Here is a 27999-nt window from a genome sequence, read left to right as displayed (position 1 = left end):
GACACTGGGGGATGGCTGGGGACACGGAGGGGACACCGGGAAGGGACCTGGGGACACCGAGAAGGGACCTGGGGACACCGGGAGGGGACACGGGGACACCGACGGCGCCACCCCGCGGGCGGGGCCCGCCCCTCCCCCCCGCCCCGGCCGGGCCGGTCGGACTGGTTAAACTGGGAGTGGGGGAGGGGCGGGTCGGGCACACCCGGGGGTGGGGGGAGGGGCAGCGCGGGGTCTCCCCCACCCCCTCCCCCCGTTAATCCGCGGCCGCCGGGGCCCCTTAAGAGGCTTAAAACGGACCCGGGGGGGGGGGGGAGGGGAGGCACCCAAATTCCCGCGCCCCTCCCCCTCCCAAAATTCCCACCCATTCCCCCCAAATTCCCCCCCTTCGCCCCTCCCCCCTCTTTTTTTACCCACCCCCCCCGTATTTATTCGGGGGCAACCCCGCCAGATGTTGGAGGGTTCCGCGGTGACGTCACGATCCAGATGTTGGGGGCGTGTCCCCCCCCCCCCGGGCCTTCTCCAGATGTTTGGGGTCCCATCACCCCCTCTGCAGATGTGGGGGGGGGGGTCCCCAATTCCAGATGTTGGGGGTCCCCACCCGAATTCCGAGCCAATTCCAGATGTTTGGGGTCCCCATCGCCCACCGGCCCCGCCCCCCCCAATCCAGATGTTCATTTTCCCGCCATTAGCGGGCGGTTCCGCCCCCTCCGCCCCGCCATTGGCTGACGCCGCTGATTGACACCCGCGCCCACCAATCAGCGCCGCGCACCCCCAACAAACCCGGAAGCGCCGCTATTAAAAAAACAAGAAAACCCCTTGAAAATCCCGGGAATGTTTTGATGGGAAAAACCTGAAGATTTTTTGGGGAACAATCCCATTTTTTCCCTTTATTTATTCCTCCTCTGCCGGCGCCCGCTGGGGTTTCCTCCGCAGCAGCCTCCGGGCGGGGGATCCCGGCAGATTCCGGAAAGTTCTGGAAGCTGGGAGTGGGGGGGGGGAAAAATCCTCGTCATTCCCGGTTTTTCCCCTCCCCGAAATTCCCGGGATTTCGGGGTTTCTCCGACTCACCCAGCTGCTCCGAGAGGTCCCTCAGGTATTCCCTGCTCTCCTTCTGGAACTCCAGCACCAACTTCGTCGCCTGCAGGGCCTCGTCCACCTGGGAATCCCCGAAAAACGCAGCGGAAAGTTCCGGAAAGTCCCGGAAAATCCCGGAAAATTCCCGGAAAATCCCCAAAACCGGGGGATTTCGCCCCAAAAAAGCCTCACCAGGAGCTGCAGGGATTGCAGGAGCGGCGTCTGGCGGGCCAGGATCTCTCCGTAGTCGGGTTTGGAGGAGGGAATTTGGGAATCGGGGGGAGGGGGCCAGGGGGGGTTCCCGGCTCGGAGCTGCTCCAGGCGCCTGCGGGGGGAAATCCGGGGATTTCGGGGAAATTTGGGATTTTGGGGGGGTTTGGGGATTGGGGATGGGAAATTTGGGATTGGGGATGGGAAATTTGGGGATTTTGGGATTGGAGGGGGGAAATTTGGGATTGGAAGAGGGAATTTTGGGAAATTTGGGATTGGGGATGGGAAATTTGGGGATTTTGGGATGGGAAATTTGGGAATTTTTGGGATTGGAAGAGGGAATTTTGGGAAATTTGGGATTTGGGATGGGAAATCTGGGATTTTTTTTGGATTGGAGGTGGGAATTTGGGATTGGAGGTGGGAAATTTGGGGATTTTGGGATTGGAAATTTGGGGATTTTGGAATTGGAGGGGGGAAATTTGGGATTGGGGATGGGAATTTTGGGATTGGGGATGGGAAATTTGGGGATTTTGGGATTGGAAATTTGGGGATTTTTGGGATTGGGGATGGGAAATTTGGGGATTTTGGGATTGGAAATTTGGGGATTTTGGGATTGGAGGGGGGAAATTTGGGGATTTGGGGTGGGAAATTTGGGGATTTTGGGGGATTCTGGGATTGGGGATGGGAAATTTGGGATTGGAGGGGGGAAATTTGGGAATTTTTGGGATTGGAGATGGGAAATTTGGGGATTTTGGGATTGGAAATTTGGGGATTTTGGGATTGGAGGGGGGAAATTTGGGATTGGAGGTGGGAAATTTGGGAAATTTGGGGATTTTGGGGATGGGAAATTTGGGGATTTTGGGGAGATTTGGGGATTTTGGGGGGTTCCTCACCTGGAGGCCTCCTGGGATCGCTGCTGGTGCTGATCCAGGAGCCGATCCCAGGCCTGGAGCTCCCCGGAGATGCTGAGGGGACAGGACAGGGACAGGTGTGTCCCAGGTGTGTCCCAATGTCCCCAGGTGTGTCCCAATGTCCCCAGGTGTCCCCAGGTGTGTTCCAGGTGTCCCTTCCCCACTCCAGGTGTGTCCCAATGTCCCCAGGTGTGTCCCAAACGTCCCCAAGGTGCCTCAGGTGTGTCCCAGGTGTCCCTTCCCTACTCCAGGTGTGTCTCAGGTGTCCCCAGCTGTGTCCCAATGTCCCCAGGTGTGTCCCAGGTGTGTCCCAATGTCCCCAGGTGTGTCCCAGGTGTGTCCCAAGGTGTGTCTCAGGTGTGTCCCAAATGTCCCCAGGTGTGTCCCAAACGTCCCCAGGTGTGTCCCAGGTGTCCCTTCCCCACTCCAGGTGTGTCTCAGGTGTCCCCAGGTGTGTCTCAGGTGTGCCCCAAATGTCCCCAGGGTGTCCCCAGCTGTGTCTCAGGTGTGTCTCAATCCCCCAGGTGTGTCCCAGGTGCGCCCTCCCTGCTCCAGGTGTGTCCCAAATGTCCCCAGGTGTGTCTCAGGTGTGCCTTGACATCCCCAGGTGTGTCCCAGGTGTCCCCAAATGTCCCCAGGTGTGTCCCAGGTGTCCCAGGTGTGTCCCAGGTGTCCCCAGCTGTGTCCCAATGTCCCCAGGTGTGTCCCAGGTGTCCCCAAATGTCCCCCAGATGTCCCCAGGTGTGTCCCAGGTGTCCCCAGGTGTCCCAGGTGTCCCCAGATGCCCCCAGGTGAGTCCCAGGTGTCCCCAGGTGTCCCCAGGTGTCTCAGGTGTGTCCCAGGTGTCCCCAGGTGTGTCCCCAAATGTCCCCAGGTGTGTCCCCAGGTGTCCCCAGGTGTCCCCACCTGGCTATGCGCTCCTTCATCTGCACCACGGACGCCTCCGTGGCCGAATCCAGGGAATCCCTGCGGAAAAGGACCCAAAAAACTCCAAAAGAATTCCCAAATTTTGGGGCACATCCAGAGAAAACCCAAAAAATTCCCAAATTTCAGGGCAAATCCAGCCAAAATTCCCAAATTTCGGGGCAAATCCAGCCAAAATTCCCAAATTTTGGGACAAATCCAGCCAAAATTCCCAAAAGGACCCAAAAAATTCCAAAAAATTCCCAAATTTCGGGGCAAATCCAGAGAAAACCCAAAAAATTCCCAAATTTCAGGGCAAATCCAGCCAAAATTCCCAAATTTCAGGGCAAATCCAGCCAAAATCCTCAAATTTCGGGGCAAATCCAGCCAAAATTCCCAAAAGGACCCAAAAAATTCCAAAAGAATTCCCAAATTTTGGGGCAAATCCAGAGAAAACACAAAAAAATCCCCAAATTTCAGGGCAAATCCAACCAAAATTCCCAAATTTCGGGGCAAATCCAGCCAAAATTCCCAAAAGGACCCAAAAAATTCCAAAAAATCCCCAAATTTCAGGGCAAATTCCCAAATTTTGGGGCAAATCCAGCCAAAATCCCCACAGGAAAAGCTCCGGGATTGCCTCAAAACCCATCCCCAAATTCCCAATTTTTTTTTTTTTTGGGATTTCCGTGGATTTTTGGCCCCTCCCAGCCTGGAAATTCCCAAATTTTGGGGGATTTTGCCCCAAATCCTGACCCCGGGGGCGGCTCCACGCAATCCTCCAGGGTCCCATCCAGGAGCAGCCTCTGGAGCAGCCGCCGGAATTCCTCGGTTTTTACCTGGACTGGGGGGGAAAAAACCAGGATTAGAAACCCCCCCTGTAATTAATTAGTTCATAATTAATTAGCTGCTAATTAATTTTGCGGGATTTAGGGATTTGCCCTCGTTTTCCTGATGGTTTTTGGGCGAATTCCTGAATTTTTGAGGAGTCTGGAGGAGCCAGGAATCCCTCAGGGCTTTTTTTTTTTGTTGTTGTTCCTCCCCCTAATTAATTACTGATTAATTATCAATTAGTTATTAATTATTAATGTTGTTTATTAGTTATTTTATAGTTTATTAATTATTAATGAATTCCATTTTCTCTTTTTTTTGGGCCGAAATTCCCAAATTTCTTGGGAATCAGGGGCCTGCCCTGACCCTCCCCCAATTAACCATCATCTAATGATTAATTAACTCTTAATTATTATTAATTAATTCAATTATTTTCTCATGGAATTTAAGGATCAACCGTTTATGGTCATTTCCCACCTTTTTTTTTTGTTTTTTTTACCCAAACTCCCCAATTTTTTTTTGGGAATTGGGAGCATCCAGGACCATTTTTGACCCCCCCCAGTCAGTTAATTATTAATTAATAATCAATTAATTAATTACCAATTAATTACCAATTAATTCCTAATTAACTCCATTGCTTCTTCCCCGAATTCCCAACTTTTTGAGGTCCCCCCCACGCCTTTGTGGGGTTGGAAATTTGGGATTTGGAGGGGGGAAAAACCCCAAATTTTGGGAATTTTGGAGGTTCCAAATCCCCACCTCTGGCAGCGAAAGCCTCGGGGTCGAATCCTTCGGATTTTTCCAGATCCTTCTGCAACTTCTGGGCGGAAAACTGAGGGGAAAACGGGGAAAAATCCAATAAAAACGGGAAAAATTGTCTTTAATCCCGAATTTCTGGGGATTAAAACAAAGATTTGGGAAGAAAAATGAGCCCAAATTCGCTTTTTTTTGTGTTTAAGGGGTCGGGGAAAGGAATACAAGGAATTTTTTTGTGGGGATTTTGGTAAATTCCAGGATTTTTTTGAGTTAATTCCATGATTTTGGTGAATTTTATCGTTTTTCAGGTGCTGCTCCAGCCCTTAAAAGTGCCCCAAAAATTGCAGGATTTGGGTTCATTGCAGGATTTGGGGTAAATTTAAGGTTTTTAGGAACTTCTCCTTCTGTGGAAGGACCAAAAATTCCCAGGATTTTGGGGGAATTCCAGGGTTTTGGGTGAATTTACCTTGAAGCTGTTAAGGAGGAGGAGGAAGAGACGTTGGACTTCGGGAAGCTCCAGGCTGATGGATTGGCTCAAATCTGGACAAAAAAAAAACGAAAAAAGGTGAAATTCAGAAAAATAAACAGCTGGAATTTGACCCAGAATTCCCCCAAAAAGCAGCAGTGGGAAAAGCAGGGAAAAAAAAAAGGTGGGAAAAATCAAATTGAAGGGGGAAAGGAGGAGAAAAAAATCGAATTTAAGGGGGGAAATCGGGGAAAAATGAAGGGGAAAAGTCACATTTAAGGGTAAAAAATGGGGGAAATCGGGAAAAATGAAGGGGAAAAGTCACATTTAAGGGTAAAAAATGGGGGAAATCGGGAAAAAATGAAGGGGAAAAGTCACATTTAAGGATGAAGAGGGGAAAATGGGAAGAAGAAAGAGGAGAAGCCACAATTAAGTTGAAAATTGGGTTAAAAGAAGAACCAAAAACGAAGGAAAAAAAGAGAATCCTCAGGGGACAGAAGGCTCAGCGCAGCACCTCCCGCAATCCTCACTCCCAAAAAAATGATTTTAATTAAAAATCAGGCTAATTAAGCGTTAATTAAGCCTGGAAATACGAACCGGTGACGTCCTGGTGGACTGGGGGCAGCGATTTGCGGCGGGATCGCCTCCGCTCGAGGTCGGAGCGGTGCCAGAAGCGGATTTTGTCCTGAGGGGCGGCGGCGACCGGGGACAAAGCGGAGGAATTCAGCAACTCTTGGCTGCTCTCGGCTCTTCTCTTCCTGCTGGAAGGGCTCGGCTTTTTCTCTTGTCTGGGAAGCTTCAAAATCGCCTCAGGATCCGCTGCCGAGTCCGGATCTGAGGGGAAAAGAGGCGAAATTTTAAAAAGGGGAAAGTGCCCTGGCTGCGCTTCTCACTCGGGATTTCTCGGTTTTATGAGGGGAAATGGTTTTTTTTTTTTCAAGGATTTCGGAGCGCTGAAGGCGGTTTTTATGGTTTTATTTTGAAGCGGGCGGACCAGGAGCGCTGCGGGGATCTGAGGGGGATCCCCACCTCCCAAACCTCAAATCCTCCCTAAATCCCAACCAACTCCTCCCAAAACCGAAAGCAGCGGTTTCCTTCCCTGCCCTTACCTGGCGCGGCCCCTCCGCTCTCAGGGCTGGGTCCGCCGGGGCATCGCTGAGGGGAAAAAACCTTAAAGGCCTGGAAGCGCGGCCGCCCCGCGGCTCCCCCTGCCGGACCGGGCTCCTCCAGCTCTCACCTCGCCCTCCTGTGGCCCGGCCGAGCCCCGTGAGGACGAAGCAGCGGCCGGACCGGGGGAGCCGCCGGGTTCCGCCGCTGCCTCCGCCATTGCGGTTTCCCGCCGCCCGCTTGCCCTCAGCGTCTTGCGCATGCGCAGAGCCCCCTCCGGCTTCGCCGCCATCACGGCGCAGGCGCGGGGCGGCTCCTGCCCTCACGATCTTCCCGCCCTTTTTCGCCCCTCACGACGTTCCCGCTCTTTTTCGACCCCTCACGAACCTCGGCCGCCTCCCGCCCGCGGAGAGAGGGGAAAAAAATCAGAAAAAAGGCCAAAAAGAAAAAAAAAGAAAAAAGGCTTTGGAAGTTTATTTTCTTTGATAAAATCTCAACTGAAAGGGGCGGACTCTGAAAAGCGCCAGAATGGCAAAAACCCCCTCGAATTCCCATGGGGAAATCCGGTGTTTCTCGGCTGTTTTGTGGCGAATTTGGGGGGATTTTATTATTTTTTTTTACTTTTTCATGAGAAAAAGTAAAGCCGTGGAATTTAAGAAATCCCTTGGAACGACACCGGCAGAAGATCCTACCTGCGAGCGATATCCGGTGGGAAGTTTGGTAAAGCAACGTTCTCTTTAATTAGCTAAATTAGTTAAGAAAAAGCTGAATTCCCTATAGAAAATTACAATACAGAGAACATACAATTACAATACGGGGAGGAGGCTTGAACTGGAACTATTCACTTAGAACAGAAAATCCCAGAGTAAAAAAAAAAACAAACAAACCGGTCGGAAACGAAAATAAATCCGTTTTCTTCCGCTGTAAAACTGGAGACGAACGCCGAGACTTTTTATTTTCTTCGTGTGGAAATCAGTGGAGTTTTTCCTTTTTAAAATAAAGCGGAATTTGCTGAGGCGAAATGAAGTCGGAAACAATTTCAGGTCCCCGGCGGGGCCAAGAAGTCGGTGAGAGGTAGAGGCGTCGCTGCCATCGCAATCTATTGGCTTCTTCTGAGGTAATTAATTAATTGTGAGTCAATAATTCTTGCAACTTCGGTTAATTAACGCTAATTGACCTCTCTCCTCTCGTTAAAAAAGGTCCTAAAAAAATGTTTTAATTGGAGGCGTCGCTTCCCGGGTCTCCGGTGGGGGAGGTGATGGATGAGGGGGTGGCAGCGTCCTGCCAGCTGCCGTTGGCCTGTGGGGATATTAAAATGTAATTAATTAATTTTTATTGTCATTAAATCCTCGAGAAATTAACTCTAGGTGATGTTTGTGCGTTTGGAAGTGAGGGTGGTTTGAAAAGGAAAGTGTGCAGGTTGTGGATATCCCCAAAAAAAAACTTATTCTCTCTTGTTTTTATGTTTATTGTGCTAAAAAAACTTCATTTTTCCTTTATTTGTATCTTTGCAATTTATAAATTTCAGGGTCAATTTATAGATAAAGCAAAAAAAAACTTATTCTCTCTTGTTTTTATATTTATTGTCCCAAAAACCTTCCTTTTTCCATTATTTTTGTAGTTATAATTTATAAATTTCAATGTTAATTTATAGATATCCCCCAAAAAAAACTTCTTTTTTCCTTATTTGCATATTTATAATTTATAAATTTCAATGTTAATTTATAGATATCCCAAAAAAAACTTCCTTTTTCCTTATTTGCATATTTATAATTTATAAATTTTAATGTTAATTTATAGATATCCCCCCCAAAAAAACTTCCTTTTTCCTTATTTGCATATTTATAATTTATAAATTTTAATGTTAATTTATAGATATCCCCCCCCAAAAAAACTTCCTTTTTCCTTATTTGCATATTTATAATTTATAAATTTTAATGTTAATTTATAGATATCCCCCCCCAAAAAAACTTCCTTTTTCCTTATTTGCATATTTATAATTTATAAATTTCAATGTTAATTAATAGATATCCCAAAAAAACTTCCTTTTTCCTTATTTGCATATTTAATTTATAAATTTTAATGTCAATTAATACACTTTGATTTAACCTAGAATATTAATTTATAATGCAAAACGTTTGAGTATTAATTTACAATGTAAAATTAATTTAGAACATATTTTATAATGCAAAACTAATTTATTATGTAAAATTATTATAATTAAAACTCAGTATTTTAAAAAATATTAAGTATGTGTTTGTAATTTATATATTTAAATATCAATATAGAGGATAATGTAGTTTTTAATTAATATATTATGACTTATATAATATATTTTATTAGTATATTATTATTAAAGTTGTTTATAAGATAGAATATATTTAAAATCATATTAAATATTTTAATTATATAGATATAAAAATATATAAATGTATAAATATATATAATTATAATTAAAGATTTAAAAGTTGATCAATTAAATCCCATTTTTCCAAATTCTTTGCTTATACCAATATTGGCTTTGCTGGGGGAAATAATAAAAATAAATTAAAATAAATGAAAATAAATGAAAATAAATGAATAAATGAAAAATAAATGAAAATAAATGAATAATAAATGAAAAATAAATGAAAAATAAATGATAATAAATGAATAATAAATGAAAATAAATGGAAATAAATGAAAATAAATGAAAATAAATGAAAAATAAATGTAAATAAATGAATAATAAATGAAAATAAATGGAAATAAATGAAAATAAATGAAAATAAATGAAAAATAAATGAAAATAAATGAATAATAAATGAAAATAAATGGAAATAAATGAAAATAAATGAAAATAAATGAATAATAAATGAAAATAAATGGAAATAAATGAAAATAAATGAAAATAAATGAAAAATAAATGAAAAATAAATGTAAATGAATAATAAATGAAAATAAATGGAAATAAATGAAAATAAATGAAAATAAATGAATAATAAATGAAAATAAATGGAAATAAATGAAAATAAATGAAAATAAATGAAAAATAAATGAAAAATGAAAGAAAATAAATGAAAATAAATGGAAAATAAATGAAAAATAAATGAAAATAAATGAAAAATAAATGAAAATAAATGAAAAATAAATGAAAATAAATGAAAAATAAATAATAATAAATGAAAAATAAATGATAATAAATGAAAATAAATGAAAATAAATGAAAATAAATGAAAAATGAATGATAATAAATGAATGATAAATGATAATAAAAGAAAAATAAATGAAAATAAATGAAAAATAAATGAAAATAAATGAAAAATAAAATTAAAATAAAAGAAAAATAAAATGAAAATAAATGAAAAAGAAAAGAAAAATAAAATGAAAATAAGAAATCAGATTTATTGCTGAGATTTAGGAATGAAATCCCAATTTACATCGAGGCGCTGCGTGGAGAACAAAGGCTGGAACCTCCCCGTCGGGTGCAGGACGCGGTGCAGGGAATCCACCTGCAAAATGCCAGGAAAAAGGGCAAAAAAAGGGAAAAAAATCAAAATAAACCAAGTTGGGAATTCCTAAAACGGGAATTTCCCACCCCAATAAAGAACTGAGGGAACCTTAGCAAAGATTAATTAATTGGAGATTAATTAATGTGGAAATTAATTAATTGGAGATTAATTAATGTGGAAATTAATGTGGAATTTGGGATTTTATTTTGGGAATTGGAGATTAATTAATGTGGAATTTGGGATTTTTTATTGGGAATTGGAGAAATCCCAGCAGGAATTCCTGGATTTGAGGATGGGAATTTGGGGTGGGAAATCTTTCAGGAGGAATTTCATTGGGAATTTGTAAAATCCCAGGAAAAAGAGGCAAAAAAAAGGCAAAAAAATCAAAATAAACCAAGTTGGGAATTCCTAAAACGGGAATTTCCCACCCCAATAAAGAACTGAGGGAACCTTAGCAAAGATTAATTAATTGGAGATTAATTGATTGGAGATTAATTAATTGGAGATTAATTAATTTGAGATAAATTAATGTGGAATTTGGGATTTTTTTTGGGAATTGGAGATTAATTAATGTGGAATTTGGGATTTTATTTTTGGGAATTGGAGAAATCCCAGCAGGAATTCCTGGATTTGAGGATGAAGATTTCCATGGGAATTCTTTCAATGTAAATTTTAATATTTAATATAAAATTTCACTCCTAATTCCAAGGAGAATTTCAGATTTTTTTTGCCCCCATAAAAACCAGGAAATTTAAACCACAACAAAATTTGAAATAAATATAAAAACCAGGAAATTTAAACCACAACAAAATTTGAAATAAATATTAAAATTGGAATTAAAAAATGGGAATGAGTGAATTCCTCTGGGATCCAGGGGCAGAAATTTGGGATTTTTTTTCCCAGTTTTTCCCATTTTTCCAGGTTTTTTCCTCACATTTTGAGGGCTCTGGTAGGAGGTCAAGGATTGAAGGTTGAGGAAGGAATCCCCGGGATTTGGCATCTGAAATGAGCCAGAAGAAGCTGGAAAAATCAAAAAGATATTGAAAATATTGAGTTTATAAAGGAAATTTTGGGGAGGGGTAAATGGGTTTTTTTAGGGGGATGGAAAGGGGAATAAATGGGAATAAAAATAGGAATAAAATGGGAATAAATGGGAATAAAAATAGGAATAAAATGGGAATAAAAGGGATTTAGAAAGGGAATAAAAGGGAATAAAAATAGGAATAAAATGGGAATAAAAGGGATTTAGATAGGGAATAAAAGGGGATAAAAAGGGGAATAAAATGGGAATAAAATGGGAATAAAAGGGATTTAGAAAGGGAATAAAATGGGATAAAGAGGGAATAAAAGGGAAATAAAGGGAAAATAAACAGAAATAAACCGAAAATAAATGGAATTAAACAGAAAAAAACAGAAATAAAGGGAAAGTAAACAGAAATAAAATGAAATTAAACAGAAATAAACAGAAATAAAGGGAAATAAAGGGAAAATAAACAGAAATAAAATGAAAATAAACAGAATTAAACAGAAAAAACAGAAATAAAGGAAAAATAAACAGAAATAAACCAAAAATAAATGGAATTAAACAGAAAAAAACAGAAATAAACAGAAATAAAGGGAAAATAAACAGAAATAAAATGAAATTAAACAGAAATAAACAGAAATAAAGGGAAAATAAACAGAAATAAAATGAAATTAAACAGAAATAAAGGGAAATAAAGAGAAAATAAACAGAAATAAACAGAAAAAAACAGAAATAAACAGAAATAAAGGGAAAATAAACAAAAATAAAGCGAAATAAACAGAAATAAAGGGAAAATAAACAGAAATAAACTGAAAATAAACAATTAAACAGAAATAAAGGGAAAATAAACAGAAATAAACAGAAAATAAACAATTAAACAGAAATAAAGGGAAAATAAAGGGAAATAAAGGGAAAATAAACGGAAAAAAAGGGAAAATAAACAGAAATAAACATAAATAAAATGAAATTAAACAGAAATAAACAGAAATAAAGGGAAATAAAGGGAAAATAAACATAAATAAAATGAAAATAAACAGAAATAAACAGAAATAAACAGAAATAAAGGGAAAATAAACAGAAATAAAATGAAATTAAACAGAAATAAACAGAAATAAAGGGAAAATAAACAGAAATAAAATGAAATTAAACAGAAATAAACAGAAATAAAGGGAAATAAAGGGAAAATAAACATAAATAAAATGAAAATAAACAGAAATAAACAGAAATAAACAGAAATAAAGGGAAAATAAACAGAAATAAAATGAAATTATACAGAAATAAACAGAAATAAACAGAAATAAACAGAAATAAAGGGAAAATAAACAGAAATAAACATAAATAAAATGAAATTAAACAGAAATAAACAGAAATAAAGGGAAAATAAACAGAAATAAACAGAAATTAAATGAAATTGAACAGAAATAAACAGAAATAAACAGAAATAAAGGGAAAATAAACAGAAATAAAATGAAATTAAACAGAAATAAAGGGAAATAAAATGAAATTAAACAGAAATAAACAGAAATAAAGGGAAAATAAACAGAAATAAAGGGAAATAAACAGAAATAAAGGGGAAATAAACAGAAATAAAGCGAAATCACCGGAATTTGGCGAGGAAGCGGCGGCGGCGTCCGCGGCGCTTTTGGCGGCGTAAATATTCGCCTCCTCCTGGAACTTGCCCATGTTCTTCTTGTAGCGGATCCTCTTGTTCCCAAACCAGTTGGAAACCTGGGAAAAATCCCCCAAAAAAATTTGGGAAAAAAAATTCCCATGGGAAGGAGAAATTCCCCAAAATATTCGGGGTTTTTTGGGGTTTTTTTGGGGTTTTTTTGGGGTTTTTTTGGGGTTTTTTGGGGTTTTTTTGGGGGTTTTTTTGGGGTTTTTTTGGGTTTTTTTGGGGTTTTTTTTGGGGTTTTTTCCAGTGAGAATTCCAGGGATTATTCCAGTGAGAATTCCAGGATTTCATTGATAATTCCAGTGAGAATTCCAGGATTTCAGTGAGAAAATTCCAGGATTTCAGTGAGAATTCCAGGGATAATTCCAGGATTTCATTGATAATTTCACAAGGAATTCCAGTGAGAATTCCAGGATTTCAACAGGAATTTCAGAGAGAATTCCAGGATTTCAGTGAGAATTCCCGTGAGAATTCCAGGATTTCACTGATAGGAATTCCAGGGATAATTCCAGGATTTCACTGATAATTCCAGTGAGAATTCCAGGATTTCATTGATAATTCCAGGGATAATTCCAGGATTTCAGCGATCATTCCACAAGGAATTCCCGTGAGAATTCCAGGATTTCACTGATAGGAATTCCAGGGATAATTCCAGGATTTCATTGATAATTTCAGTGAGAATTCCAGGATTTCACTGAGAATTTCACAAGGAATTCCAGTGACAATTCCAGGATTTCATTGATAATTTCAGTGACAATTCCAGGATTTCAGTGAGAATTCCAGGGATAATTCCAGGATTTCAGTGATCATTTCACAAGGAATTTCAGCGAGAAATCCAGGATTTCACTGAGAATTCCAGTGAGAATTTAGCAAGGAATTCCAGCAAGAATTCCAGGATTCCATTGATAATTCCAGGGATTATTCCAGGATTTCATTGATAATTCCAGCGAGAATTCCAGGATTTCAGTGAGAATTTCACAAGGAATTCCAGTGAGAATTCCAGGATTTCACTGATAGGAATTCCAGTGAGAATTCCAGGATTTCAGTGATAATTCCAGGGATTATTCCAGGATTTCACTGAGAATTCCAGGGATAATTCCAGGATTTCATTGATAATTTCAGTGAGAATTCCAGGATTTCAGTGCTAATTTCACAAGGAATTCCAGGGATAATTCCAGGATTTCACTGATAATTCCAGTGAGAATTCCAGGATTTCACTGATAGGAATTCCAGGGATAATTCCAGGATTTCACTGATAATTCCAGTGAGAATTCCAGGATTTCACTGATAATTCCAGTGAGAATTCCAGGATTTCATTGATAATTTCAGGGATAATTCCAGGATTTCAGTGATCATTTCACATGGAATTCCAGGATTTCAGTGATCATTTCACATGGAATTCCAGGATTTCAGCGATCATTTCACAAGAAATTCCCGTGAGAATCCCAGAATTCCCAACAGAAATTCCAGCCACAATTTAACTTGGAATTTCAGCAGCAATCCCATAAGAATCTCCAACAACAATTCCTAAATTTCTAATTAAAAATTAAAAATTTCACCATTAATCCCAACAGAAATAAAAGCTAAAATTTCCTGCTTTTAGCAAAAACCTAAATTTTTATTAAAAGGGTGAAAATTGACCCAAAATCCCGGGAATTTTTCCCACCTGGGACACGGTGATTCCTCCTTTTTTGGCGAGTTCCTCTTTGGCCTCTTCGCTGGGGTAGGGATTGCTCAGGTGAGAATAAAAATATTCATTCAGCACCTCCGTGGCTTGTTTGCTGAAATTTCGCCTTTTCCGCCTAAAAAATGAGAAAAAAAATTAAAATTAATAATTGTTAATTCATTAATTAATAATTTATTAATAATAATAGCATTAATTGATGTTATTATTAATTAATAATGGTTAATAATGGGGTTTTGGAGGTGCTAAATTAATTTGTTAATTGGGAAAGGAGTTTTTAATTTGAAATTAATTGAGTTGGTGGTAAAGGGAATTTTAAGTGGGTGGTGGTTGGGTTGGTAATTAAGTTTATAAAGGTAAATTTAATATTTTATGTATTTTCTATGTAATTTATATATATTTTAATAGTATTATATATATTTTATAGTCTATTTAATATGTTATATAATCATATATAATTATAATTATGTATATTGGGTTGGTAATTAAGTTTAAAAAATAAATTTAATATTTTATGTATTTTCTATGTAATTTATATATATTTTAATATATATTATATGTATTTTATAATCTACTAGGTTATAAAATCATATATATTAATTATAATATAATATAAACTATAATATTATAATATTAATTAAACTTTATTAATTTATAATTATACAATTAAATATTATTTAATTGTATAATTCAATATACAATCATTTAAATTAAATAAAATTAATATTAAATGTAATAACATTACTCGTGTCAGAACATTTACATTAATATGTAAATATTCAATAAATTAATACTAAACCAACCAAAAATACCCAGATTTTTCCATCAAATATCCACGTTTTTCTACCAAAACCCACATTCCAACCAGAAAAATTTGTCTTCCCACCAGATATTGACATTTTCCCACCCAATATCCACATTTTCCCACCGAAAATTCAGGTTTTTCCACCAAAAATTCACATTTTTCCACCAAATATGGACATTTTCCCCCCGAAAATTCACATTTTTCCACCAAATATGGACATTTTCCCACTGAAAATTCAGATTTTTCCACCAAACATGGACATTTTCCCACCGAAAATTCAGATTTTTTCACTGAAAATTCAGTTTTTTCCACCAAACATGGACATTTTCCCCCCAAAAATTCACATTTTCCCACCCAATACCCATATTTTCCCACTAAAAATTCAGATTTTTCCACCAAACATGGACATTTTTTCACCGAAAATTCAGATTTTTTCACCGAAAATTCACATTTTCCCACCTAAAATTCACATTTTTCCACCAAACATGGACATTTTCCCACCGGAAATTCAGATTTTTTCACCTAAAATTCACGTTTTTCCACCAAACATGGACATTTTCCCACTGAAAATTCACATTTTTCCACTGAAAATTCACATTTTCCCACCCAATACCCACATTTTCCCACCGAAAATTCACATTTTTCCACCAAATATGGACATTTTTGCTCCAAATATGGACATTTTCCCACTGAAAATTCAGATTTTTTCACCGAAAATTCACATTTTTCCACCAAATATGGACATTTTCCCACCGAAAATTCAGATTTTTTCACCGAAAATTCAGATTTTCCCACCAAATATCCATATTTTCCCCCCAAAAATTCACATTTTTCCACCAAATATGGACATTTTCCCACCGAAAATTCAGATTTTCCCACCGAAATTTCACATTTTTTCACCGAAAATTCAGATTTTTTCACCGAAAATTCAGATTTTCCCCCCAAAAATTCAGATTTTTCACCGAATATCGACATTTTCCCACCCAACATTTTTTTTTTTTGGGATTTGTGTCCCACCTGGCGTCAAGGAACCTGGAGCTGAGGATCATGACGGCCTCGCAGGTGCTCTGCTTGAGCTGCACCTGGATGGATCCGAACTTGCCGTGGATGACGCCCTCCCAAAAATATCCAGGTTTTCCACCAAAACCCCCATTCCAACCCAAAAATATCACATTTATCCACCAAAACCCCCATTCCAACCCAAAAAAATCACATTTATCCACCAAATATCCACCTTTTCCATCAAAACCCCCATTCCAACCCAAAAAAATCACATTTATCCACCAAAACCCCCATTCCAACCCAAAAAAATCACATTTATCCACCAAAACCCCCATTCCAACCCAAAAATATCACATTTATCCACCAAAACCCACATTTATCCACCAAAACCCACATTCCAACCCAAAAAAATCACATTTATCCACCAAATATCCATGTTTTCCATCAAATATCCACATTCCAACCCAAAAATATCCACGTTTTTCTACCAAAACCCATATTCCAACCAGAAAAATTTGTTTTCCCACCAAATATCCACATTTTCCCACCGAAAATTCACATTTTTCCATCAAATATGGACATTTTCCCACCGAAAATTCACATTTTCCTACCTAAAATTCACATTTTTCCACCAAATATGGACATTTTCCCACTGAAAATTCAGATTTTTTCACCAAAAATTCACATTTTCCCACCCAATACCCATATTTTTCCCCCCGAAAATTCAGATTTTCCCACCAAAAATTCAGATTTTTTCACCAAAAATTCAGATTTTCCCCCAAAAATCCGTGTTTTTGCCCCCAATATTGTTGTTTTTTTGGATTTGTGTCCCACCTGGCGTCGAGGAACCTGGACCTGAGGATCATGACGGCCTCGCAGGTGCTCTGCTTGAGCTGCACCTGGATGGAGCCCAACTTGCCGTGGATGACGCCCTCCCAAAAATATCCAGGTTTTCCACCAAAACCCCCATTCCAACCCAAAAATATCACATTTATCCACCAAAACCCACATTTATCCACCAAAACCCACATTCCAACCCAAAAAAATCACATTTATCCACCAAATATCCATGTTTTCCATCAAATATCCACATTCCAACCCAAAAATATCCACGTTTTTCTACCAAAACCCATATTCCAACCAGAAAAATTTGTTTTCCCACCAAATATCCACATTTTCCCACCGAAAATTCACATTTTTCCATCAAATATGGACATTTTCCCACCGAAAATTCACATTTTCCTACCTAAAATTCACATTTTTCCACCAAATATGGACATTTTCCCACTGAAAATTCAGATTTTTTCACCAAAAATTCACATTTTCCCACCCAATACCCATATTTTTCCCCCCGAAAATTCAGATTTTCCCACCAAAAATTCAGATTTTTTCACCAAAAATTCAGATTTTCCCCCAAAATCCGTGTTTTTGCCCCCAATATTGTTGTTTTTTTGGATTTGTGTCCCACCTGGCGTCGAGGAACCTGGACCTGAGGATCATGACGGCCTCGCAGGTGCTCTGCTTGAGCTGCACCTGGATGGATCCGAACTTGCCGTGGATGACGCTGACCATGCGCTCGATCTCGCCGGCGGCGATCGGCCGCGTGCGGCTCTGCTCCCGCAGCAGGTTCAGCACGTGCGCCGTGAACTCGCTGCAGGCCTGCCCTCCACAACATTCCCAGGATTTTATAAATAAAGAAAAAATTGGGAAAGTTAAGAGGGATTCGTTAAAAAATAAAAAAAAAAAAAATAAGTAAAATTTTAAAAAAATTAATTGATGGCGTCGTCGTTAGGAAACGGCACCGAAAATGGGATTTTAGGGTGGGGGTTTGATGGGGTTTTGTTGCCTTGGGTGGTTTTTTGTTAATTTTCCTTTTGTTTCCTTTGGTTTTTAAAGGCTTTTCTTTTATTTTTGAAGAATTTTCTTTGGTTTTTGAAGAATTTTTTTCCTTGAATTCCCACGGATTTTCCCTTAATTTCCACAGATTTTCCCTTTAATTTTTCCCTTAATTCCCACAGGTTTTCTCTTTCATGTTTCCTTTAATTCCCACGGATTTTCTCTTTAATTATTCCTTTAATTTCCACGGATTTTTCCTTTTAATTTTTCGTTTAATTCCCAAGGATTTTCCCTTTAATTTTCTCTTTAATTCCCATGGATTTTCCCTTTAATTCCCAGATTTTCCCTTTAATTTTTCCTTTAATTCCCACAGATTTTCCCTTTAATTTTCTCTTTAATTCCCATGGATTTTCTCTTAAATTTTTCCTTTAATTCCCACAGATTTTCTCTTTCATTTTTCCATTAATTCCCACAGATTCTCCCTTTAATTATTCCTTTAATTCCCACGGATTTTCCTTTAATTCCCACAGATTTTCCCTTTAATTTTTCCCTTAATTCCCACAGATTTTCCCTTTAATTTTTCCCTTAACTCCCACGGATTTTCCCTTTAATTCCCAAGGATTTTCCCTGAATTCCCACAGATTTTCCCTTTAATTATTCCTTTAATTCCTACAGATTTTCCCTTAATTCCCATGGATTTTCCCTTTAATTTTCCCTGAATTCCCACAGATTTTCCCTTAATTCCCACAGATTTTCCCTTTCATTTTTCCCTTAATTCCCACAGATTTTCCTTGAATTCCCACAGATTTTCCCTTTAATTTTTCCTTTAATTCCCACAGATTTTCCCTTTAATTTTCTCTTTAATTCCCACGAATTTTCCCTTTAATTTTTCCCTTTAATTCCCACAGATTTTCCCTTTAATTTTCCTTTAATTCCCACAGATTTTCCTTGAATTCCCACAGATTTTCCCTTTAATTCCCACAGATTTTCCCTTTAATTTTTCCCTTAATTCCCACAGATTTTCCCTCTCATTTCCCCCTTAATTCCCCTTTAATCAATTAATTCCCCCTCCTTTCACCCCCACCAACCCCAAACTCCCTTTTCCCCCCCTCACCCCCCAAAAATCCCCTCCCAAACATCCCAAAAATCCCAAAAAAAAAACCCCAAATTTTTTTTTGGGGGAGGAAAAACCAAAAAACCCCAAATCACCTGATCGTATTTCTCCAGCTCCGAGTGGAAAATCTGTCGGATCTGCGCCAGCTTGGCGCGATAATCCGAGTGCTCGATGCCGTGCTCGTGTGGACAACCCCCAATCCCAATTTTTCCAGGGATTTCTCCCACTTTTCCGGGCTCTTTTCCGGAATTTTCCGCGCCTTTTCCCGTTTTTTCCCGGTTTTTTCCGGCTCTTTCCGGCCCCGCCACGCCCTCGGCCAGCAGCATGTTGTCCAGGCGCATCAGCTGAGCGTCAGGGGGTTCCTCCTCGGGGAGGTTACGCACGCTCAGAGCTGGGAAAATGAGGGAAAAACAGGGAAAATCAGGAAAAACGAGGGGAAAAATTAAAAAAAAACCAAAAAACCCGGAGGGTTTGGTGTTTATGGGGAGGAAATTCGGGGTTTTCTTCGTTTTGGTGTCGGGGAGGGGGAAGAGGGAGGGATGAGGAGAAAAGGTTTGGAAACAAAATGGTGTTTTTAAAGTTAAATTGAAATTCAAAAGAAGAGTAAAAATTAAAATTTAAAGTTTAAAAATAAATAAATAACGAATCAATTAATTAATCACGATTTTTAGTTAATCCCTTTTAGGAAAAGGAAAATAATCTGAATTTTTCCAGCTTTTGGAGGGAATTTCCTAAAGAAAAAAAAATAAAAAATAAAACTCCCAAATCTTGGAATTTTCCCGTAAAAACAACCCCAAAATTTTCCTTTTTCTCCCTTAAAAAAAAAAACCAAAAAATTCAAGTTTCAGCCTAAAGGAATGAAAGAATCATAACTTTTATTGGAGAATCCGTGAGGGAAAATTGGGATAAAGCGGAATGGGAGGGAAAACGAGGAGAAAAACGAGGATTTGAGGGAAAAAGTGGAATAAAAAGGAGAAATCCAAACCTGTTTTTTCCTTGATTTCACAGAGGACACTGAAAAGGGCCGGCTTCATCCTGTGGCAGTTCAGGGCGTGCTTCCTGCAGAAAACATGGAAAAATCAGCCCCAAAATCCATGGGAAAAGCTCCAGAACGGGCTCACGCGGCGGGAAGGACAGGTGAGGAAAAATCCTGGAAAAAATGGGAAAATCCAGGGGGAAATGGGAATTTTGGAGGTTTTTTTTGGGGTTTAACCTCGTTTTTTTTCTGGAAGGATAATGGGCTGGGAATGGCCTCAGTGTCCCCTCAATGTCCCCTCGGTGTCCCCTCAATGTCCCCTTGATTCCCCCTCAGTGTCCCCTCAGTGTCCCCTCAATGTCCCCCTCAGTGTCTCCTCGATTCCCCCTCGGTGTCCCCTCAGTGTCCCCCCAGTTTCCCCTCATTGTCCCCTCAGTGTCCCCTCAATGTCCCCTCGGTGTCCCCTCAGTGTCCCCTCATTGTCCCCCCAGTTTCCCCTCAGTGTCCCCCCGGTGTCCCCTCAGTGTCCCCTCAATGTCCCCTCAGTGTCTCCCGGTGTCCCCTCATTGTCCCCTCAGTGTCCCCCCAGTTTCCCCCCAGTTTCCCCTCAGTGTCCCCTCAGTTTCCCCTCAGTGTCCCCCCAGTTTCCCCTCATTGTCCCCTCAGTGTCCCCTCAGTTTCCCCTCAATGTCCCCCCGGTGTCCCCTCAGTTTCCCCTCAGTGTTCCCCCACTTTCCACTCAGTGTCCCCCCGGTGTCCCCTCAGTTTCCCCTCAATGTCCCCCCAGTTTCCCCTCAGTTTCCCCTCACTGTCCCCTCAATCTCCCCCCAGTTTCCCCTCAGTTTCCCCTCAGTGTCCCCCCGGTGTCCCCTCGGTTCTTGCTCAGTGTCCCCTCAGTTTCCCCTCAGTTTCCCCCCAGTTTCCCCTCAGTGTCCCCTCAATCTCCTCCCGATTCCCCCTCAATGTCCCCTCAGTGTCCCCTCAGTTTCCCCTCAATGTCCCCTCAATCTCCCCCCGGTTTCCCCTCAGTTTCCCCTCATTGTCCCCCCAGTTTCCCCTCATTGTCCCCTCAGTGTCCCCTCAGTGTCCCCCCAGTTTCCCCTCAGTGTCCCCTCGGTGTCCCCTCGGTGTCCCCACGCTGAGTCACGGCGTTCCCGCTCTCCCCGGTCCCCATCACCGCTCTCCCTTTCCCGTACCTGGCCTGGGCCTCATCCAAGCTCTGGTCGGTGATGGCCATGATCTGCTGCAGGACATCGCCGGTGTCGTGCTGGGGTGGCCCCGCTGGTGGCCCTGAGGGTGGCCCTGAGGGTGGCCCTGAGGGTGGCGGCTCCCCGCTGCCGGCAGCAGAGGAGGGAGGCGCTGGCGGAAGAGACCCCGGCATGGCCACCCCGGGCATCAACCGCGGCGCGGCCTCCATGGGCGGGCCTGGATCCGCGGGCCCGGCGCGACAAATCGCGACAAATCGCGACAGGAGCCGCGCCGACACCGCGGCCACAGAGCCGCCCCCCCCCCAAACCCCCCCTGCGCTGCCGCCTTTGTGGTCACGCCCAGGTATAACCACGCCCCTTCCCGCCGCGCCCACAGGCCACGCCCCTTCACGTGACGGACGCCCTTCCCGCCATTGAGTTTGGCCACGCCCACAGCGCAAACCACGCCTCTTTATTGGGGCGGATATTCCCGCTATGGCAATGGCCACGCCCCCAGTGCGCAATTTCCGCTCTCACGACCGCGCCCAAACGTCATGACGTCTCCATAGCAACCTTAGCCACGCCCACATCGTTAGGCCACGCCCCCAGCTCATGATTATCCATGATTTTCCCCGATTTTCCCCTTTTTCCACCCAAAAACCTGAGAATTTTTGTGCTCACAGCCCCGTTTTGGCTCATTTTGAGGCTCCGGTGTTGAATTCCACCCAAGCAGAGCTTGGAACCGAATTTTGGGATTAAAACAGAGGGAAAAAGGAAGGAATTAAAGGGAAAAATGAGGGAATTAAAGGGAAAAATGAAGGAATTAAAGGGAAAAATTAAGGAATTTCAGCTTAAAAATTCCCACTGGGAGCAATTCCAGGTTTGGAGGGAACGCTGCGCTCCGGGTTTGGGTGTTCAACCTCAGTTTTGCCTGGAAAAATCCCATGGAATCGGGAAAAATCCCGATTATTCCAAGGAATTCCGCGGCCGAGCTGGGAAAATTCACCTGGTTCCACCCCAGGGATCCCTCGGAATTCCCAGAAAGGGAACGGAAATTTTCCAGGATCAGGGGAAGAAAAGAGTGGAAAATCCGGATTTTTCTCAGCATTCCCAAATCCCGGGATTCTGGAGATTTTCCCGGGAAAAATCCTGATCTCGGAATTCCCAAATTCCCGGAGGATTCCTGAATTTTTTTTTTTCCAAGGAAAAACGACTCCGGGGTTAGAAGCAGTCTTTAATGGGAATTCTGCTCCGAGGGTGTCCCACAAATCCTTGAGTTTTCCAGGGAAAATTGGGATGTGGAGCGCTCCAGGATGCTCCAAAATTCCCAAAAAATCGCTTTATCCGTGATCCACCGGGAGTTTTCCAGGGAATTTTCCATGCTGGAAGCGCCAGGAGTCCGGAATTTTCCTCAGTTTCCCGATCTTTGCTCCAATGTGGTTTTTCCCCAAGGAAAAATTTGGGCCGCACCCAAAAAAAAATCTGGGAAATAAATAATAAAAAAATAATAATAATAATAATAATAATAAAAAACGAATTAAAAAAAAATTCCTACCCCCCCCCAAAAAATAAAAATTCCAAAAGAAAACAAAAAAATACTCCTAAAAATAAAAAAAATAAATAAAAAAAACTTCACAAAAAGATTTTAAAAATCAAAAAAGTTCCTCCCCAAAATTCCCAGAAGAATAAAATGAATTTGAAATAAATCCCACCCAAAAATTCCCTAAAAATCCTAAAAAATTCCCCCAAAAATTCCCTAAAAATCCTCAAAAAATCCCCAAAAATCCCCCCCCAAATCCTCCAAAAACCCCCCAAAAATCCCCAAAAAATAAAAAAAAAATCCCCCAAAATTAAAAAAAAAATTCCTAAAAATTCCCCAAAAATTCCCCAAAATTCACAAAAAATCCTCAAACAATCCCCCAAAAATTCCCAAAAAATCCCCAAAAATTCCTAAAAAATTAAAAAAAAATTCCCCAAAATCCCTAAAAAATAAATTAAAAAAAAATCCCAAAAATCCCCCCAAAATTCTCCAAAAATCGCCAAAAAAATTTTTAAAAATTTAAAAAAAATAAAAAAAATCCCCCAAAAAACTCAAAAAAAATCCCCCAAAATCCCAAAAAAATCCTCAAAAAATCCCCCAAAAATCCCCAAAAAATCCCCCCAAAATTCCCAAAAAATCCCCCCAAAATCCCAAAAAAACCCCCAAAAATCCCCAAAAAATCACCCCAAAATTCCCAAAAATTCCCCAAAAAATCCCCAAAAATTCCCAAAAAATCCTCAAAAAATCCCCCAAAAATTCCCCAAAAATACCCAAAAACTCCCAAAAAATTCCCAAAAATTCCCAAAAAAATCCCAAATAATTCCCAAAAATTCCCAAAAAATCCCCAAAAAATCCCCCAAAAAATCCCAAAAAAAATTCCCAAAAATCCCCAAAAATCCCCAAAAAATCCCAAAAAATCCCCAAAAACTCCAAAAAAATCCCCAAAAACTCCCAAAAAATCCCAAAAAAATCCCCAAAAATCCCCAAAAAGTCCCAAAAAATTCTGAAAAATTCCCAAAAAAATCCCCCAAAAATCCCCAAAAATTCCCAAAAAATCCCCCAAAAATCCCCAAAAATCCCCAAAAAATCCCCCCAAAATCCCCAAAAAATCCCCCCAAAATTCCCCAAAAATCCCAAAAAATTCCCCAAAGAATTCTCAAAAAATCCCCCAAAAATCCCAAAAAAATCCCCAAAAAATCCCAAAAAAATCCCCAAAAAATCCCCAAAAATTCCCAAAAAAATCCCCCAAAAATCCCGCACCTCCCTAAATGGAAGAATCCACGGTGAAGTTTCCGTAGTGGGAGCCGAGCCCCGGCTCGGGCGCGGCGTATTTGGCGCGGCGCTGGCACGGGAAGCCGAGGATGCGGCGGAAGGTGCTCCTCATCTCGTTATCCCGCCAGGAGTAAACGATGGCGTTAATTAGCGAGTTAATTTCGGCCAGCAGCAGCACGTATTTCTCCACGGCCAGCACGTCGCAGCTCTGGCAGCCCAGCCCGTCCAGGAGGAGCAGGACCTGGCCCGGGGTCCAGCAAACCACGAAAGCGCCTGGAGAAACGGGGGGAAAATGGGGAAAAACGGGAAAAACGGGGAAAGAAATGGGGAAAATGGGAAAAAACGGGAATAGAAATGGGGAAAATGGGAAAAAACGGGAATAGAAATGGGAAAAATGGGAAAAAACGGGGAAAGAAATGGGAAAATGGGAAAAACGGGGAAAGAAATGGGGAAAATGGGAAAAAACGGGAATAGAAATGGGAGAAATGGGAAAATGGGGAAAGAAATGGGAAAAATGGGAAAAAACGGGGAAAGAAATGGGGAAAATGGGGAAAAATTGGGAAATAAATGGGAAAAATGGGAAAAAAAATGGGAACCCAACCCAATTAACCCCTAATTAATGACCCACCAAAGATGATGATGTGCAACCCAATCAACCCCTAATTAATGACCCATCAAGGATGACGATGACCAACCAAGGATGATGATGACCAATCCAACAAACCCCTAATTAACCCCTAATTAATGACCCACCAAGGATGATGATGATGAGCAACCCAATCAACCCCTAATTAATGACCCACCAAGGATGATGATGACCAACCCAATCAACCCCTAATTAACCCCTAATTAATGACCCACCAAGGATGACAACGACCAGCCCACCAAGGATGATGGTGACCAACCCACCAAGGATGACAATGTCCAGCCAAGAATGATGATGACCAACCCAATCAACCCCTAATTATCCCTAATTAATGACCCACCAATGATGATGATGACCAACCCAACCAACCCCAAATTAACCCCTAATTAACCACGCACCCAGCACGATGGTGACGGTCTTGACCAGCGCCATGACGGTGTCGCGGTGCCGCGGGTGCGCGCCCGTGTGCCGCGCCATGCGCGCCATCCTCCTGCGGACGTAGACGAAGATGTGCCCGTAGACCACGACCATCACCAGGAACACGGCCAGGTTGGACACGGCCCAGAAGGTCAGGTAGCTCCGGCTGTAGAGCGGCGCCATCCTGGAACAGCTCTCCAAGGAACACAGGCAGTGCCAACCGTAGGACGGGATCAACCCCAACAACAACGCCGCCGCCCAGATGGAGAAGATCAAACCCACCACGCGCTGCGCCGACATCTCGCTGTGGAGCTGCATGGTCAGCACCGTCCGGTGCCTCTCCACCGCGATGGCCAACAGGTTGACCACCGAAGCGGTCAAGCTGGTGTCCAGCAGGCTCTGCCGGATGAACCAAGTCTTGAGGGACAACTGGGCGGTTCTAGGCCCGGTGTGGAACATGAGGAACATGTAGGCCACGCCGGCGAAGAGGTCGGCGGCGGCCAGGTTGGCCAGGAGGTAGTAGATGGGGTAGTGGAAGCGGCGGTTGGTGGCCACGGCGGCGATGACCAGCAGGTTGGTGAGCAGGACCACGGCGCTGACCGCCAGGCCCAGGGCCACCACCAGGACGTCCTTGGGGCGCCAGTGGGGGCTGAGCTCCTTGCGGCTGTTGTTGTAGAAGAAGCCGAGGGTCTCGTTGTAGAAGCAGTGCTTCATGGCGGGGGGCCTGCGGGGAGCGGGGAAACGGGGGGAAACGGGGGGAAAAATGGGGGGAAACGGGGGGAAATGGGGAAAAATGGGGGGAAATGGGAAAAATGGGGGGAAATGGGGGGAAATGGGGGGAAAAATGGGGAAAAATGGGGAAAAATGGGGAAAAATGGGGGGGAATGGGGGGAAACGGGGGAAAAATGGGGAAAAATGGGGAAAAATGGGGGGGAATGGGGAAAAATGGGGGGGAATGGGGAAAAATGGGGGAGAAATGGGGAAAAATGGGGGGAAATGGGGAAAAATGGGGGAGAAATGGGGAAAAAAACAAGGAAAAATGGGGAAAAAATGGGGGGAATGGGGGAAAAATGGGGGGAAATGGGGGAAAAACGGGGAAATGGAGGGAAAAATGGGGGAAATGGGGGGAAAAATGGGGAGAATGGGGGAAAAATGGGGGGAAATGGGGGGAAACAGGGGAAAAAACAGGGAAAAATGGGGGGAAAATGGGGAGAAATGGGAAAAATGGGGAAAAAATGGGGGAAAATGGGGGAAAATGGGAGAAATGCGGGGAATGGGGGAAAAAATGGGGAAAAATGGGGAAAAAATGGGGGGAAACGGGGAAAAAAACAAGGAAAAATGGGGGGGAATGGGGGAAAAAAACAAGGAAAAATGGGGGGGAATGGGAAAAATGGGGGAAATGGGGGAAAAATGGGATAAAAATGGGGAGAAATGGGGAAAAATGGGGAAAATGGGGAATAATGGGGGGAAATGGGGGGAAAAACGGGGGGAAATGGGGGAATGGGGGGAAAAAGGAAAAAATGGGGGGAAATGGGGAAAAATGGGGAAGAAATGGGGAAAAAAACAAGGAAAAATGGGAGAAAAATGGGGGGAAATGGAGGGAAATGGGGAAAAAAACAGGGAAAAAATGGGGAAAAAACAGGGAAAAATGGGGGAAAATGGGGAAAATGGGGAAAAATGGGAAAAAAATGGGGAAAAATGGGGAAAAAACAGGGAAAATTGGGGGGAAATGGGGAAAAAAAAGGGAAAATTGGGGGGAAATGGGGAAAAAATGGGGGGAATGGGGAAAACGGGAAGAAAATGGAAAAAACAAGGAAAAAATTGGAGGAAATATTGGAAAAAATGGAAGAAATATTGGAATTTGGGGTTTTTCCCCCCCTGGATTTGGGTTTTTTTTCCCAGGGATTTTGGGGTTTTTTTCCCCTTGGATTTGGGGTTTTTTTTCCAGGGATTTTGGGGTTTTTTCCAGGGATTTTGGGGTTTTTTCCCCCTTGGATTTGGGGTTTTTTTCCAGGGATTTTGGGGTTTTTTTCCAGGGATTTTGGGGTTGTTTTCCCCTTGGATTTGGGTTTTTTTTTCCAGGGATTTTGGGGTTTTCCCTTGAGGAATTTCCCTTTTTTCCCGGGATTTTCCCTCCCCTTTGGGAATTCCCCTCCCCCTCCCCCCCGGAAGCTCCTTCCCCCCCAAAATCCTCCAAAATCCTTCCCAAATCCCATTTTTTCCAAAAAAAAACCAACCCAGGAAGGGCCTCCCCTCCTCCTTCAGTCCCGCAGGGGTTGGGGGGGAAAAAAACCCTGGAATTCTTGGAATTCTTGGAATTCTCCTCCCAACAAATCCCCAAAAACCCAGCGGGAAAAACTCCATAAAAAAACCCCAAAATTCCCATTTTTTTTCCCCCCCTTCCTCTCCCGGGAATTTTTTCCTCCCCTCCCCCATTCGGAAAGATCCAGAGGGGGAATTTTTATTTTGGGAATCCCGAAATTCCAAGGAATTCTCACCTGGGATCAGCACGCGGCGCTCCAGGGGGGAAATTCCCATTTCCAGCGGTTGGAAAAAAACCCGAAAAAATTCCCAAAAAATTCCTTTTGGGTTTTTATTTTTATTTTTGGGGGGGATAAAATCGAGTTGGAGGCTCCCGGAGAAATCCGGGAAGGGGAAAAAAAAAAATTCCTGCCAGGAGCCGCCCCCGGGCGGGGCCTGAAATTCGATCCCGGGAATCCAAAATCCCCGATCCAGGGAAAATTCCGGGATCCGGAGCTGGGAATATCCAAGAAATCCTTGAAAAAATCGGGAAATTCCCAGAAATTCCCATTTTAGGGGTTTTTTTTAAGGGAATTCCAGGTGGGAATTATCTCAAAAAGGGAATTTTCCCAAATTTGGGATTAAATTGGGAATTCCCGCTGTTAAATTGGGGAATTTTGGGGATTAAAAAGGGGAATAAATCGGGGGATAAATTGGATTAATTGATTTTAATTGCCTTTAATTAATAAATTTTTGAAGATTCAATTTGATTTGGGATTAGACTGACTCGGCCTCAAAGAATTCCCATTTTTTTGGGGGAAAACTGCGGGGATT

At 41.8% G+C, this 27999-nt stretch overlaps 3 protein-coding genes across 3 annotated transcripts; all 3 read right to left on the bottom strand.

The window, feature by feature from the left end:
- Positions 1-857: 857 nt before the first annotated feature.
- DSN1 (DSN1 component of MIS12 kinetochore complex) lies at positions 858-7548 on the bottom strand. The gene is made up of 11 exons (XM_086871257.1): positions 6386-7548; positions 6258-6303; positions 5746-5982; positions 5149-5222; positions 4686-4758; positions 3852-3939; positions 3102-3161; positions 2178-2249; positions 1267-1399; positions 1069-1156; positions 858-980 (listed from the first exon to the last, which is right to left on the bottom strand). Exons 1-11 carry the CDS (start codon positions 6545-6547, stop codon positions 892-894), a joined length of 1122 nt encoding a protein of 373 aa, XP_086727383.1. The 5' UTR covers positions 6548-7548; the 3' UTR covers positions 858-891.
- Positions 6714-21560, bottom strand: LOC111943064 (pre-B-cell leukemia transcription factor 4-like). Its single transcript, XM_086871259.1, has 9 exons — positions 21059-21560; positions 19872-19945; positions 18982-19277; positions 17405-17595; positions 14112-14247; positions 12372-12498; positions 10681-10766; positions 9675-9746; positions 6714-7554 (listed from the first exon to the last, which is right to left on the bottom strand). Exons 1-9 carry the CDS (start codon positions 21277-21279, stop codon positions 7471-7473), a joined length of 1287 nt encoding a protein of 428 aa, XP_086727385.1. The 5' UTR covers positions 21280-21560; the 3' UTR covers positions 6714-7470.
- Positions 21561-22270: 710 nt separating this feature from the next.
- LPAR2 (lysophosphatidic acid receptor 2) lies at positions 22271-27638 on the bottom strand. Its single transcript, XM_086871258.1, has 4 exons — positions 27423-27638; positions 24906-25648; positions 23850-24134; positions 22271-22531 (listed from the first exon to the last, which is right to left on the bottom strand). Exons 2-3 carry the CDS (start codon positions 25636-25638, stop codon positions 23854-23856), a joined length of 1014 nt encoding a protein of 337 aa, XP_086727384.1. The 5' UTR covers positions 25639-25648; positions 27423-27638; the 3' UTR covers positions 22271-22531; positions 23850-23853.
- Between the last annotated feature and the right edge of the window lie 361 nt (positions 27639-27999).

Source organism: Cyanistes caeruleus, chromosome 35, assembly GCF_971803275.1.
Source record: "Cyanistes caeruleus chromosome 35, bCyaCae1.hap1.1, whole genome shotgun sequence".
Taxonomy (NCBI): domain Eukaryota; kingdom Metazoa; phylum Chordata; class Aves; order Passeriformes; family Paridae; genus Cyanistes; species Cyanistes caeruleus.
The sequence above is the reverse complement of the archived record's forward strand: the minus strand, read 5'-3'. Positions and strand labels throughout refer to the sequence as shown.